Source organism: Balaenoptera musculus, chromosome 5, assembly GCF_009873245.2.
Source record: "Balaenoptera musculus isolate JJ_BM4_2016_0621 chromosome 5, mBalMus1.pri.v3, whole genome shotgun sequence".
In the NCBI taxonomy this organism is placed as follows: Eukaryota; Metazoa; Chordata; class Mammalia; order Artiodactyla; family Balaenopteridae; genus Balaenoptera; species Balaenoptera musculus.
The window spans coordinates 45,820,680-45,836,363 of record NC_045789.1 but is presented as its reverse complement, the minus strand read 5'-3'; the positions used below and the strand labels follow the sequence as shown (position 1 = coordinate 45,836,363).

At 37.7% G+C, this 15,684-nt stretch overlaps 1 protein-coding gene across 4 annotated transcripts in view; it reads left to right on the top strand.

The window, feature by feature from the left end:
* The window catches only part of BMP2K (BMP2 inducible kinase), a 125,272-nt gene that overhangs the window by 85,601 nt on the left and 23,987 nt on the right, over window positions 1-15,684 (top strand). For all 4 annotated transcript variants that reach the window (XM_036852013.1, XM_036852014.1, XM_036852015.1 and 1 more), the window contains 5 exons: window positions 1,596-1,756; window positions 8,089-8,270; window positions 9,755-9,853; window positions 10,623-10,807; window positions 13,406-13,563. In XM_036852013.1, coding sequence (XP_036707908.1) covers window positions 1,596-1,756; window positions 8,089-8,270; window positions 9,755-9,853; window positions 10,623-10,807; window positions 13,406-13,563 — 785 coding nt within the window. The remainder of the gene's footprint in view (window positions 1-1,595; window positions 1,757-8,088; window positions 8,271-9,754; window positions 9,854-10,622; window positions 10,808-13,405; window positions 13,564-15,684) is intronic.

Genomic DNA, 15,684 nt, shown 5'->3' with positions numbered 1-15,684 from the left:
GTCTTATATTTTATTATATTTTCATGAACATGTGCCATATCTTTCTAGGTAGACTGTAAATTCTTTGAAGACAGGGTACTGAGCCCTATTAGCTGGATATCAGTAATTGTATAATAGATATTGGTACATTAGTGAAATAAGTTAGGAAACACTAGACTAAACAAAGTCTGCAGAACTTTTAATATGCTTTTTAGAGGTTTGCCCTGCTCATGTGTGTTGTGAATCCTTTATGGAGCTATTTAGAACAGGAACAAGGCAGGGTGAGGTCTGACCTATATACTACCCACTTAATGAAGAATGGGTAGACAAATAGAAAGATTGTATACAATTATTTCCCCCAGATTACTTGAGTTTAGGGAGTACAGCATTGGTTTTAGTGCCATATCCATAATTTGAACTCAATAAATAATTAGATTAAATGAGATATAATTGGTTACATGTATACATGATCTTTTTATAACCTTTTAGTTCTATTTTCATATGACTTGTACCATCCCCATCCCGTCTAAAACATAAATGTTATTTTTAGAAAACAGCACACATACAATGCATTTCTATGATTTTCCAAAATCTTTTGATTCAATTTCACATGCTTTCTTTCTGAGAAAGATAGTTGTTGAGAGGGCTCCCTCTTGTGGTATCTCCAGATAGAGGAAAGAACTGTAGAGTTCTGTGCAGTTACGATAGACAGGACTTTCTCTAAATGCCGCAGATGTGTACTTGACAAATCATATGTATGCAAAACTTTTAAGCGTCAGATCATTTTGAAAATGTGCTAAGGGAACTTGATAAAGAAATTTTATTGCAATCCTTTTGAAAAGTGAACATAGACCCTGTTAAAAAATATTCGAGTTTTTGTTCTGAATTTATAGAAAGCAGAGTTGATAAATATGTAAGTTAAAGATTTTTCCTGGCCATTTTTGAAAGAGAAGAGCAAATGTCTGTGTCTCCTTGAATTATATTTAGTGTCTCTTGCTTTCAAAACTGCTTTCCACTTGACCACTCACATTTGTGGCCTAAACTAAGCCCTAGTGGGAAAACTTTTATGTAATTTCCATTCAGTGTTTTAAGTAAAGCAAAGTTAAAGATTCAAGACGCTGAATGTGAGCTGATAGTTCCACCAGTTAAAAGTTTTGGCTTCTTTTGTTTTACATGCCTTAGGGCCTATTCTTTTTTTTTTTTAGGCCAGGAGTCCAAGCTAAAGGAGACTGTTGTTGTTTCTTATTTTTATTTCTCTGACTGGTTTAGAGAGTTGGCTCTCAGTTTTGTCTAAAACCTTATTGGGAAGACTTCTGTTTGCTTCCTTTATTTTATCTCCTTAAGAGCAATTCTATACTCTTTTTCTGCCAGCTCCGGTGGCAGACTATAAGTGGTAGCAATCTGGCTTGAGTAAATTGGTTAGGTTTATTTTATTTACTTTCTTATCTTCGTTAAACATTTAGTACTTGAAAATGAGACTTAGGAAGAAGCCAAGAGGACTAACATGATTATCAATAATAATAAATATGCATCTGTTGAAATAGATCCTTTATAGAACAAATAGTAAGTTAGAAGTGATCCCAGTATTTGGAATGACATGTGTTCTTCTGTTGTAGAATAACAGATACCATTGGACCAACAGAAACCTCAATTGCACCAAGACAGAGACCAAAGGCGAATTCTACTACTGCCACTCCTAGTGTGCTGACCATTCAAAGTTCAGCAATACCTGTTAAAGTCCCAGCTCCTGGTGAATTCAGTAACCACAGACCAAAAGGTGATACAGCTCTGCCAACCTCGTCCCCTTTTTAGTTAATTTACATAAACCTTTTATGGCTTGGTTTCCTAGAAATGTAAATTATTGGCAGACTTACTATTGTGAAGCAGATGTGTCACATAGTGCTTTAAGAAACATAAAGCTACTAATGTCTAATAAACCCACCTAACTGTTTTCCTAATGTTGTCAGCAAAGGTAAGGTACTGGCAGTATAAAAGTATGGTATGAAAAGCTCACAATCTGCTTATCTCTAGAGTCATCAACTAGTAGGGTTCGAGGTTGATACTAAAGTTCAAGAGTATAGAAAATTCTATATTGTATTGGAAAGGAGGAACTTGAAACTCTAGCCTTACAAAGCTTTAATGTTAAAGTGTTTTCAACTAGTATGTTTTAAATTAGGATACTCTAATTGTTAAAAGCCTACATGTTGAGTCTTAAGAACCTGGATTTGAGTCCTGTTTCTCCTATTTTTTAGTAATATGTGTTATGAAAATACTAGTACCTATCTTACGGGACTGTTGTGAAGATTAAATGACTGTGTACTATAATGCCTGCCACGTAATATGTCCTTAAGAAATGTTCACTATTAACTACTGTTACTACTATTAGGTAAAGTATATGCTCCGGGAAGACGTTTATGTTATCTGATGTAACATATGCCTGTGGTGATCAGGCCTACCTGATGGAGGAATAGGGAAAGGGAAAAGGGAACAAAAGGGGAATTTGAAGTCTTTTATGTCCAATTCCCATTTTACCATTTCTTAGCCTCACTGTTCTCTTCTGTAAAATGGGAAAACAACCATTCTGTCTATTATAAAGAGTAAATAACAAGGTGTATGGTATCTAGGAAAATTCTGTTTCATAGTAAGCATTCAGTGTTAGTTTTCCTTTTTCTACCTTTTGGGTTGGAGACGTTATTCTTTTTTTTTTCTTTTTTTAAAATAAAGCTGTATTTATTTATTTATTTAATTTTATTCTTCTTTTCTTTTTTTTGGCCGTGACATGCGGCATGAGGGATCTTAGTTCCCTGACCAGGGATTGAACCTGTGCCCCCTGCAGTGGAAGTGTGGAGTCTTAACCACTGGACCTCCAGGGAAGTCCCGCTATTAGTCTTCCCTATCACATATTTTGGCCCTTCAGCCAAAGACCACTAGGAACACACTTATATTTAAATAAATTTGGTTTATTACTCAGGTACCCTGGAAATCTGTGGGAGTATCTCAGTAAGAAGGTGTCTGAAAAGAGGTATTAAGGGATTTGGGCTTGTTTTAGGTAATTTTGGGGAGGTGGGGCTATAATATCATTATCATCATCTAGAAGGAGGGAAGCAAAAGCCTCATTCGAAAATGAGGCAGCATTTAGTCATTTTGGCCAGGATTGAGAGAGGTTTGGTCATTTTTCTGGTTTGGACAGTGTTCCTGATTTTGTCAGTGTTGAGACATGATAATGGAGTAGTCTTGTCCTGGTCCATCATGCTCATAGGATGGCTTTGTCTGATGCCAGTGTTCTGTAAAATTGTTTATGTTTATCATGAGAACACCTAGACCTAAGTGTGTCAGGCCTACCCCCTATGTCAGGGGCACCATTTCTCTTTCTTACATACTTCTAGCTTAAGGTGAAAAAAAATACTATTTTTCCCCCCATATGTACATCTCTTAACAGTGCTTTTCTCACTAAATCTTATATAAAAAGTATGGAATCTAAAAAAAAAAAAAAGTCATGAAGAACCTAGGGGCAAGACAGGAATAAAGATGCAGACCTACTACAGAATGGACTTGAGGACACGGGGAGGGGGAAGGGTAAGCTGGGACAAAGTGAGAGAGTGGCAAGGACATATATACACTACCAAACGTAAAATAGATAGCTAGTGGGAAGCAGCCGCGTAGCACAGGGAGATCAGCTCGGTGCTTTGTGACCACCTAGAGGGGTGGGATACGGAGAGTGGGAGGGAGGGAGACACAAGAGGGAGGAGATATGGGGATATAAGTATATGTATAGCTGATTCACTTTGTTATAAAGCAGAAACTAACATACCGTTGTAAAGCAATTATACTCCAATAAAGATGTTAAAAAAAATAACACATGAATAAATTTTAAAAATATATTCATACAATACACTAGCATTCAGAACAATGTAGAAGTCCCCATTCTTTTTCTTTCCAGAGTAAACTAGCAGCAGTTTGGTATACATCCTCCTAGTCCTTTTTTATGTTCTTGCATGCATATACACAGATATAAATAATTCACGTTGGGTTAAACACAAATGGATTCATACTATACATAGTTCTCTACAACTTGATTTTTTTTTTTAAACTTAATATACTTTGGAGAGCTTTGCATATCAGTGCATATAGATCTACCATGTAGTTTTTAATAGGTATGTGGTATTCCATCATATGAATGTACCATAGTTTATAAAACCTTTTTGGTTATTTCCAGTATTTGCTATTATAAATAGTGTTGTGGTAAACATCTTTATAATGGACACTTGATTTCCATGTCAGCATTCTTCTGAGGAAGCTATTAAAGTATACTCATTTACAATTATTCAGATACTGCCAAATTACCATCCAAAGAAGACTTCAGAAATTTACGCTACAGCACCAACAAGGTGTGAGTGTCCTTTCATCCCTGTCCTTGCCAACACTTGATAGTATTGGTTTTTTTTTTTAATTTTATTTATTTATTTATTTATTTATTTATTTATTTATTTATTTATGGCTGTGTTGGGTCTTCGTTTCTGTGCGAGGGCTTTCTCTAGTTGCGGCAAGGGGGGGCCACTCTTCATCGCGGTGCGCGGGCCTCTCACTATCGCGGCCTCTCTTGTTGCGGAGCACACGCTCCAGACGCGCAGGCTCAGCAATTGTGGCTCACGGGCCTAGTTGCTCCACGGCATGTGGGATCTTCCCAGACCAGGGCTCGAACCCGTGTCCCCTGCATTGGCAGGCGGACTCTTAACCACTGCGCCACCAGGGAAGCCCAGTAGTATTGGTTTTTTAAAAATGTTTCCCTATTGACAGGTGAAACATTTTTGATTTTATTTTAATATTCCTGATTAACGGTACTGTTTCATGTTTACTGACCATTTGTTTTCTTCTGTGAATTGTCTTTTGCAATTTTCCATGAGATTGTTTGTCTTTTATTTACTTTTTATTGCTCTGAAGAATTTTATCTTTATGTATTCTGAATATTCTTTGCCAAATATATTGTAAATATTGTCTTCCAGTGTATCATTTGTCTTTAACTCATGAATTTACTGAACTTCTCTGAGCCTTCATTTCATCATTTGCAAAATGGGGAATAATAGTATGAGGATTTAATGATGCACTCGAAAGCATGGTTTTCACGTAGGATTGTAGTGATGGTTTTTGGGAGTTCTCCGGTGCTCTGTGGGCTTGGCTTGAGAACCAAGGAGCTCTTTTCAGCTTGAGAACACTAAAGAGAAGTCACAGTTTGTGAGGTGAGAGGGGAGTTCCATGAGTTATTGCATGATGCTCATTGGCTTGTGCTTGTGCTTCACCTGCAGCTGAAAGTGTTCTCCAGTTAGACATCAGGGCCTTAAAAGATGAATGTATAGCTGAGGAGCTGAACTTTTTAATACTCTTCCAACTGGAAATAAATACACTTAAAAGGCTAATCGTGGTTATGTCTGTGTGGCGGAATTATGGTTTTAATTTTCTTCCTGTATTTTTATAAACATTTTCAAGAATAATTAAAATGAACATGCCATTTTTTTGTAATTGGAAGAATTAGAAATAGTTATAAAACGATTTTCGTAGAGGTGTTGAATTTAAGGCCTGTGGAGTTTTTTTTTTTTTTTTTAAACATTTTTACTGGAGTATAATTGCTTTACAATGGTGTGTTAGTTTCTGCTTTATAACAAAGTGAATCAGTTATACATATACATATATCCCCATATCTCCTCCCTCTTGCGTCTCCCTCCCTCCCACCTTCCCTATTCCACCCCTCTAGGTGGTCACAAACCACCGAGCTGATCTCCCTGTGCTATGCGGCTGCTTCCCACTAGCTCTCTATTTCACATTTGGTAGTGTATATATGTCCATATATACACTACCACTCTCTCACTTTGTCCCAGCTTACCCTTCCCCCTCCCCGTGTCCTCTAGTCCATTCTCTAGTAGGTCTGTGTCTTTATTCCCATCTTGCCCCTAGGTTCTTCATGACCATTTTTTTTTTTTTTAGATTCCATATATATGTGTTAGCATACGGTATTTGTTTTTCTCTTTCTGACTTACTTCACTCTGTATGACAGACTCTAGGTCCATCCACCTCACTACAAATAACTCAATTTCGTTTCTTTTTATGGCTGAGTAATATTCCATTGTATATATGTGCCACATCTTCTTTATCCATTCATCTGTCGATGGACACTTAGGTTGCTTCCATATCCTGGCTATTGTAAATAGAGCTGCAATGAACATTGTGGCACATGACTCTTTTTGAATTATGGTTTCCTCAGGGTATATGCCCAGTAGTGGGATTGCTGGGTCGTATGGTAGTTCTGTTTTTAGATTTTTAAGGAACCCCTCCATACTGTTCTCCATAGTGGCTCTATCAATTTACATTCCCACCAGCAGTGTATGAGGGTTCCCTTTTCTCCACACCCTCTCCAGCATTTACTGTTTGTAGATTTTTTTTTTTAACATCTTTATTGGAGTATAATTGCTTTACAGTGGTGTGTTAGTTTCTGCTTTATAACAAAGTAAATCAGTTATACATACACATATGTTCCCATATCTCTTCCCTCTTGCGTCTCCCTCCCTCCCACCCTCCTTATCCCACCCCTTTAGGTGGTCACAAACTACCGAGCTGATCTCCCTGTGCTATGATGATGGCCATTTTGACCCGTGTGAGATGATATCGCATTGTAGTTTTGATTTACATTTCTCTAATGATTAATGATGTTGAGCATTCTTTCATGTGTTTGTTGGCAATCTGTACATCTTTGGAGAAATGTCTATTTAGGTCTTCTGCCCGTTTTGGGGTTGGGTTGTTCGTTTTTTTGATACTGAGCTGCATGATCTACTTGTAAATTTTGGAGATTAATCCTTTGTCAGTTGCTTCATTTGCAAATATTTTCTCCCATTCTGAGGGTTGTCTTTTCTTCTTGTTTATGGTTTCCTTTGCTGTGCAAAAGCTTTTAAGTTTCATTAGGTCCCATTTGTTTATTTGTGTTTTTATTTCCATTTCTCTAGAAGGTGGGTCAAAAAGGATCTTGCTGTGATTTATGTCATAGAGTGTTCTGCCTATGTTTTCCTCTAAGAGTTTTATAGTGTCTGGCCTTACATTTAGATCTTTAATCCATTTTGAGTTTATTTTTGTGTATGGTGTTAGGGAGTGTTCTAATTTCATTCTTTTACATGTAGCTGTCCAGTTTTCCCAGCACCACTTATTGAAGCGGCTGTCTTTTCTCCATTGTATATTCTTAAGGCCTGTGGAGGTTTGAAGACATTAACATTGATGAAAAAGAATCCTTCTCTCTCTCTTCTTGCACTCTCCCTCCTTTTCTCCCTTTAGGGTTAAAGAGTCATATTTGAATTTATGGTAACTTGTTGGAAGAGAATATAGAAATTATAGTATATTGCATTTCCTCTTTTTGAAGTTGTCTGTCTCATCCTTTCTTGGTTATTTCAGAAGTTTATTCATAGGATTTTCCTATGGTAAAATTTATAAAGCTTATAAAAAAATGCCCATTTAGGAGACAGTGTTAGTAGATTCACTACAGCAGCATTTATTGAACATCTGTTACGTAAAAAGTTCTTTGGGGCACTAAAAGAAGTAATAAATAAGTCTTCACCCCATCCTTCAGTTAGGAAATAACCATGTAAACAATTAATATGTGCAAGGCAAAAAGAAATGTTATAAACTGAGTGGAAGCACTAAAGGAAGGAAGAAGGAAGAGAGATTTGAGATAAACTTTAAAGGTAAGAAGAGTTGCAGTGGGTGGAAAGTGGCATTCTAGACAGAGAATCATGGCAGCAAAGATGCAGACTCATGATGGTGTGTGATACAGTTGAGAAATGTGGAACATTTCAAATTGTCATGGTTGGTGTGTTCACGGAGAGATGAAGCGTGGCAGATTAAGTGTCTCTAGGATGTTGACTTGTTCACAAGTTGTAACTGACAAAATTAACTTTCATGGGTACTTTTATTATAGTAAATAATCCCTTTAGACTCTACGCATACGGAAGTTTCTGTAAGATAAGGATACGAATGCCTTGGTTAATGATGATTGGAGTGCGTGTTTTGAAATGCAGCCGTTTTATTGAAGTCATGAGTATGTTAATGTAAGTTTTTGGAAACCTCTTTTAGGAGCGCTGAGACCTGGAAGTGGCCCTGAGCTCTTACTGGGTCAGGGGCCTGCTCAGCAGCCTCCACAGCAGCATCGAGTACTTCAGCAGCTACAGCAGGGGGACTGGAGGTTGCAGCAGCTGCATCTGCAGCATCGTCATCCTCAGCAGCAGCAGCTACTTCAGGATGCTTATGTGCAGCAGGTGATGCTTGCGTTACTTGAGATACAGAAGTGCTGTTGGGGAATTCATGCCGCTCTTGAATCGCAGTGAATCCCCTTTTGTATCATGGGTGCTTTGAACTGTAGATGGAAGTAAACATTTTGCTCAGTTTCCTGATTATTAAAAGAATATGTAGTTTGGACTTCTGTAGTGGTGCAGTGGTTAAGAATCCGCCTGCCAATGCAGGGGACACGGGTTTGAGTCCTGGTCCGGGAAGATCCCACATGCCGCGGAGCAACTAAGCCCGTGAGCCACAACTACTGAGCCTGTGCTCTGGAGCCCGTGCACCACAACTACTGAGCCTGTGCTCTGGAGCCCGTGTGCCACAACTACTGAGCCCGCGAGCCACAACTACTGAAGCCTGCATGCCTAGAGCCCGTGCTCCACAACAAGAGAAGCCACCGCAATGAGAAGCCTGAGCACCACAACGAAGAGTAGCCCCCGCTCGACGCAGCTAGAGAAAGCCCGCTCACAGCAGTGAAGACCCAACGCAGCCAAAAATAAAAATAAATATATAAAAAATTAAAAAAAAAAGAATATATGTTTTATTTGCATTCTGTGAGATACTCAAGAGTACTCCTGTTGTAATAGGTTGTATCGTGGCTTTATGAAGCAAAGGATGTTCACCCAGTCATTTGGCATTGCAAATAAGTACTGCAATTTATGATGAATATTATCTTTTTCAGGTTACATTTTGAGTTCATATATATAGACTAATAATGTTATTGTTGGAAAGGTGATATTAGACTTTCAGAAGTAATATTGTCTTGGGTTTTTGTTCTTATTCTTCTTTTGCCTGTGTTGGGGGTGTGTGTGTGTATATGTGTATGTGTGTAGGGTTGGCATTTAGAGTTGGAAGGGACATAGAAAAAGATGACCGTTAAGTTCTAGTCTGTCCTTTGCCTCATCAGAACCTGCACATCTGTAGTTTCACTAAACTATTTTAAATTTAATGACTATCATCATTGTCCTTCCATCATTTCCTGAACTATTTTTGAGCCAATTATATGCATGCTACTTCTCATGGGTATACCCCGTCCTCTGGTCTTGACTGATAGACCCAGAGTGGAGGATAGTTAAATAGGGGTGCCATTGGATGGCCAGAAGATATCATTGAAGGGGAGACAGAGGAGCATGGGAATTTACTGTAATGGTTCCTGGACACAAGTCACTTCAGGGGTCTTCATCAGCTGGTAAATGTGTTTCGGTTTAGGTTTCTTCCAGACATCCTTAAACTGTGCTGGAGATGGTTTTAGTTGAATCTGTTATGTTTCATAAATAATTTTGAAACCAATCTCAATAAGCTGATTTAAGTTATAGTCACTTACTGACTATAGGTATCTTACATTAGTGTTTGGACTATTGAGTACCCAAGTCATTGTTATGGTAAGATCAATACCTAAAAAAAAGGCTCTCGCACAAAAAAGGCATGAGTAATACTGATGAGTTTGTTTTTCCAATTGTAGTATCAACATGCAGTGCAACAGCAGCAGATACTTCAACAACAGTTTTTAATGCATTCAGTATATCAGCCGCAACCTTCCACATCACAGTATCCTACAATGGTAAGCGTTATGTAATTTCTAGAGATTTCTCTCTGAGTATACATTCCAGTGTTGGAATTCACAGTACGAATAGTATTATTCAGAATTTAATAATTCAGAATCAACTCAAGTTAGTTTATTAACATGTATTTTATCAAAGCCAGTTATGTATTCTCAAGCAGCTTTACATTGGGCTGAACGTGGATCTGGCACATCTTATCTGATAGTATAAGGAGATGATTGGTTACCCAGGATCTCTTGTCATATGTCCCTCTCATTTGGCAAATGTCTGTTGAAGAAAAGAAAAGAAACCCAAAGGAAAATTGCATTTGCTTCAGAGAATAGTTTGACCTGTTTTTGCAGCAACCGCTATACCAAGTGACTTTAAACTACCATATCATTTTTTCTTAAACTATTTAAAGGAGAATTTTTGAATCCTGCCGGGTGACCCTAACTTTCCAGTTCCTTTTTTTTTTTAAATTGAGATATAATTGACATAAGATTATATTCTTTTACCTGAAACTATCTACCTGAGATAACGTAATAATTCGATATTTGCATATATTACAGAATGATCACCACAGTAAGTCCAGTTAAACAACTTCTTAAATAGATTTATTTCATCTTGTAGTTTTCTAGTAGTGAGCCACTCCTTCAGATAAAAATTATTTTTCAGGTTCCTGATTTTGTTGCCAGTGTGAAAAGGAAGGAGCATAGTAAATAGGTGCAACGCTGACAGTGCTTTAGTGACCTTGAGCGTTGTTCTGCATGACGGCATTTTTTGTTTCAGATGCAGCAGTATCAGCAGGCTTTCTTGCAGCAGCAAATGCTAGCTCAACATCAGCAGTCTCAACAACAGGCATCACCAGAGTATCTCACTTCCCCTCAAGAGTTCTCACCGGCCTTAGTGTCCTACACTTCATCACTTCCAGCTCAGGTTGGAACCATAATGGACTCCTCTTATAGTGCCAACAGGCAAGTATTTTTCCATTGAATACAAAGGAAATTATTGTGGGAGTGGGTGTTATCATGGAGTGGAGTCACTAACTGGCTCCTGAGTTAATTTAGAGCCCATCTTAGAGTTCCCTTTTTTTCTCTTACTAGTCCTCTCTCCTGACCCCTTTGCATCTCCATCCTTCTTTCCATTTCCAGCAGTTAATTCTGCTAACTGCTATTTGCAAATAAGGCTTAGCAACATCCAGCAGCATTTAAGGCTAAGAAAATTATTAGCTTATATGTTAAGACATTCTTTGTCTGACAAACTTAGTAGTTTAAAACGATGATAAACCTTTATTATCTCACACACTTTCTTTGGATCAGGAATTTAGGAGTAGCTTACCTGTATGGTTATGACCAGGGAAGGGTCTCTCATGAGGTTACAGTTAAGATGTTGGCTGGGGCTGCAGTCCACTGAAGGCTTGCCTGGTACTGGTGGATCTGTTTATAAGGTCACTCACATGGTTTTGGGCAGGAGGCCTCAGTTTTTTGTCACATGGATGTCTCCAAAAGGCTGTTTGAGTATTCTCTTTGGCAAAATCAAAGACTGTTTTGAACAAGGAATTGTTTATTCTGGTTTCTTCAAGAACATGTGGTCCAAAAGAGAGGGCAAGGAGGAACCTTTGATGCCTTTTATGATCTAGTCTCAGAAGTCACACGTTGGCACTTCCACCATATTTCATTTGTTAGAATTGAGTCACTAGATCTAGCCCACATTCAAGGGCAGGGGAATTCGGTTCCACCCTTTGAAGGGAGGAGTGTCAAAGAACTTGCAGACATATTTTAACACGTGTTTGAAGTGTAGGTTAAGGTGACACCCCCCATTGAGTTACAGTCTATGAAGAAGAATCCATAAATTCATTCCAGGAACAGGAGGAAGATGATTTAGATAGGGAATCCTAAGATTGTAAAAGGATCATTGACAGGCAGGAGGGGAATGCCCATTTCTCTTTGAGTTTTAACCTCTCTTAATCTGTGTTTCTAGAACTCCAAAAGTCCTTAAAGGTAGTTTTGGAATTAGAGATGGGATTCCTTCATACGGAGGCAGGCTTAGACTTTGGCAGTTTGTGCATTCCTAGAGTGAGTTCTAAACTGAATTACATTTATTATTAAGATACCTAAGTTATATTTACTAGAAAGACTATCTACTAGTTGGCCAATTCTAGCTTTCAGTAAGTGTTTAAACATTCCATTCTTGGCTCAACTATACTGAAGGGGCTTGGGCTAGGGGATTAAATGGGCAACTTTTGCCCTTTCTTCCCTTTCAAGATCTGTGTGGTGGCAATAGAAGTGAGCTCCCAAGGGGAAGGTGAATTTAAGGGGATGAGTCAAGGCTTGCAAAATTGAGATACTTCTTTAGAAGCACATAGAGATTCTCCCTCCATTACCAGTGTTAGAAGATCTGGATCTGAATTATTAAATGAACTTGACAACTTTGTTACACTGTCTAGTGCCTATGCTGTATTTCCAGGCTGGGTTGAGGGAGAGGTACCCAGGTATTCTTAGGTTAAGAAGGCTTTAAACTCTCATCTTCTATTAAAAGCCAAGAGGCCTATTGGATAACTTTCATAGAACCAGTAGTCCTAGGCTCCAGACTATAGATATTTTAAACACCATGAATAATTTATTATATAGAAAATAACCCTCCTCTAGTTTTAGGCAATTCCTAAAGCAATTCTAGCAGCCCACCTTTTGTTGGTAGCTATGTAGAGAATGTCTTTGTCAAAAGGAAAATTATTGTGTCTCTCAGCATAACCAGGACATAAAATCACCTTATTCAGTAGTGATTTTAGAGTGATACTGTTTGATATGGCAACTGATTTTCACTTTAAGGTTTATTCACTATGATAAATAATAGTTAATATTTATTTATTTATTTATTTATTTATTTTAACATACTTTTTTTTAATGACTATTTGGTTTTTTTTTTTTTTAAGTATTTGTTTATTTATTTATTTATGGCTGCGTTGGGTCTTCGTTTCTGTGCGAGGGCTTTCTCTAGTTGTGGCAAGCGGGGGCCACTCCTCATCGTGATGCGCGGGACTCTCACTATCGCGGCCTCTCTTGTTGAGGAGCACAGGCTTCAGACGCGCAGGCTCAGTAATTGTGGCTCACGGGCCCAGTTGCTCCGCGGCATGTGGGATCCTCCCAGACCAGGGCTCAAACCCGTGTCCCCTGCACTGGCAGGCAGACTCTCAACCACTGCGCCACCAGGGAAGTCCCAATAGTTAATATTTAATGGGTGCTTATTTATTTATTTATGTTCTCTCTGCTTTACATGTATTAAATCATTTAATCTTCTCAGTAACCCTATGAGGTAGATACTGCTACTCTTGTTTCACAGATAAGGAAGTTGAGACCTAGAGAAGTTAAGGGACTTGCCCAAGGGTACACAGCTAGTGACCTTTGTGGAGGTGATTCAAATCCCATGTGGTCTCCCTTCCAATCCATGCCCTTACTGCCACCTCCATCATAATAAAATGATCTGCTTTTCCAAGTATTTATAAAGTATGAACTAGGAAACTTTAAAATTTTCAACTATAATGTATTTTTTTCCTCTCTTAATTTTTACTCTAGGTCAGTTGCTGATAAAGAGGCAGTTGCAAATATTACAAATCAGAAGAACATCAGTAACCCACCTGATATGTCAGGGTGGAATCCTTTTGGAGAGGATAATTTCTCCAAGTTAACAGAAGAGGAACTGTTGGACAGAGAATTTGACCTTCTAAGATCAAGTAAGGGACACTTGAAGGCTTATTTTGCTTCACAGTAAAATAACAGCTCTATAATTATTCAGCAAGGCCAAAGACTGTTTTGGGATGGTAAAGAGAAAATTCTTTTTGCGCATTTGAGGGCAAAATTCAGGCCATCTTCTTTTACATATACTATCAAACTATATTGTGTGCTTTAGAAATCAATTGCTTGACAGTAGCTATTAAACCCAAGATTGCTGATAATATGCTGATTCCCAGCACTTAAATACGCATATCTTTGAATGTTAATTCAGAAATCTCCAAAAAATGGAAAATTAATGTTCAGATAAAAAGGGAGAGATTAGTATCTTGTCTTACTAATCATTTTGCAGCTCTGTTTTCTTGCACACTCAGTAGAAGATATTGTGGGTCTGAGATGCCCTTTGAAAGTGCCTGAAAGAAAACATGGGCTACTACATTATGTTAATGTTTTGTAATGTCCTTTTAATGAGTGGTGACATAAACGGGCTGCCTTGTTGTCCTGGTATGGCAAAAGTGAAATAAATTCTTTTCCATTTTAAATCAGATATCTCAATGTTTTTACTTGCAGTCATTGCCTTTTCTTAAACTACCTAATATATATGTCAAGTCTCGCTATACATATTTTAGAAGTTATTTTTTGGAAAAGGTATGTATGGAGTATTTTGGGGAGGTTGCAAAACAGTAGCAAAAAGCTCACTCCTGGAGTCTGTGGATAATTGTCAGGTTTCTGAGTCTTGTGAGTGTGTGTGTGCACGTGTGTGCCCAGTGTGTTTCCCCATTTTGCATGTGAAAAGAGGGTCTTGATGGTCCCTAGTTATAGTTCCTAGTTTCTATTTTATTTTAGGTAACTGGCCTTATGAGAACATTTATTAGATGAAGTACTTTGTTCCAAATTGGTATATATTTTATATAAAGTTTATAAATGCCCTGAATTCATGTAAGAATAGTTGTTTGGAGTTTAAATTGGTATTTTACATATTGGTTATATGATTATGAAAAATTAAATTGATTAAATGCAGATATAAAAATGAGTTCTGATCCTTTAATAAAGGTTTGTTGACTTTGGTAAAACCAATCTTACATTTTTTTATTAAAAAAATTTGTTTTAAACTACAACATTTTTGTTTGGCATTTTTCCTACAATTTATGTTGAGTGGTCCCAAAAGCAAGGTTTTTAAAAAAGGAAGTAAAATACCTCTTTCCTTTAGGGAGATGGTAGGGGGATACAGGGGGTAACCAATCATTGTAATTTACAGAATTATTTTTAAAGCAAAAGGGAAAATTAAAATATTCATTTTACTGTACTGTGACCAGGATAGTAACTAAGGTTTGCTAGATCAGTTTTTTCTACTCTTTGGGTGAACACTCCCCTCCCCACTGTTTTTAAAAAATAAATCAATGTATGGAATGGGTAAAGTATTCACATTTTTTTTGTGCCTTATAAAAATGTTATTCTAAGCTCCCTAGAATTTGTAGTGACACCCAAGTGTTAGTTACTTTGCGTAGGCAAGAGTGGCATACAAATATTCATGTATACCTAACTTCATAAAAATTGGATTTAGCATGTAAAACTCTTAACCAGCTATTTGCTTTCAAACTTTAAGGTCTGATTACATGTGTAATTTGTGTATGTGTTTGTATACACATGTGTATGCCAAAGAGAGTTCAGACTTCATTGCAGCATTAGATATGGAAAGATATTAAATTCCAAATGACAGTGCAGGAGGAACTTTATCTGAAGGTCAGACTTGGAGCAACTCAGCCATTTGGGAAACTGCCTAGGTGGTCCCCGAGCTATTGAAATCACTGTCACAAGGACAGTGTACTTAAATTGGCACATAGCACCAGAAAACGTGAATTCTGATACCTGGCCAAGCCATTTAACTAGGTTTAACTCTGTAAAGTCACTTAACTGCTGTTTCACTTACTCATTTATAGACTGGGTATAATGATGCTTACTTCATAGGGTTGTCAAGAAGATTAAATAATGTCTTTTAAGTGTCTGGGCACTCCATCAGTGTCACCTCTGCTTTTCTCACCTTCTGTATAAGTCTTTGGGCTCTAACTCCTGAGGTTATTGCTCTATAACCAGCATTTAAAAATTACATCTAAACTGTCAGG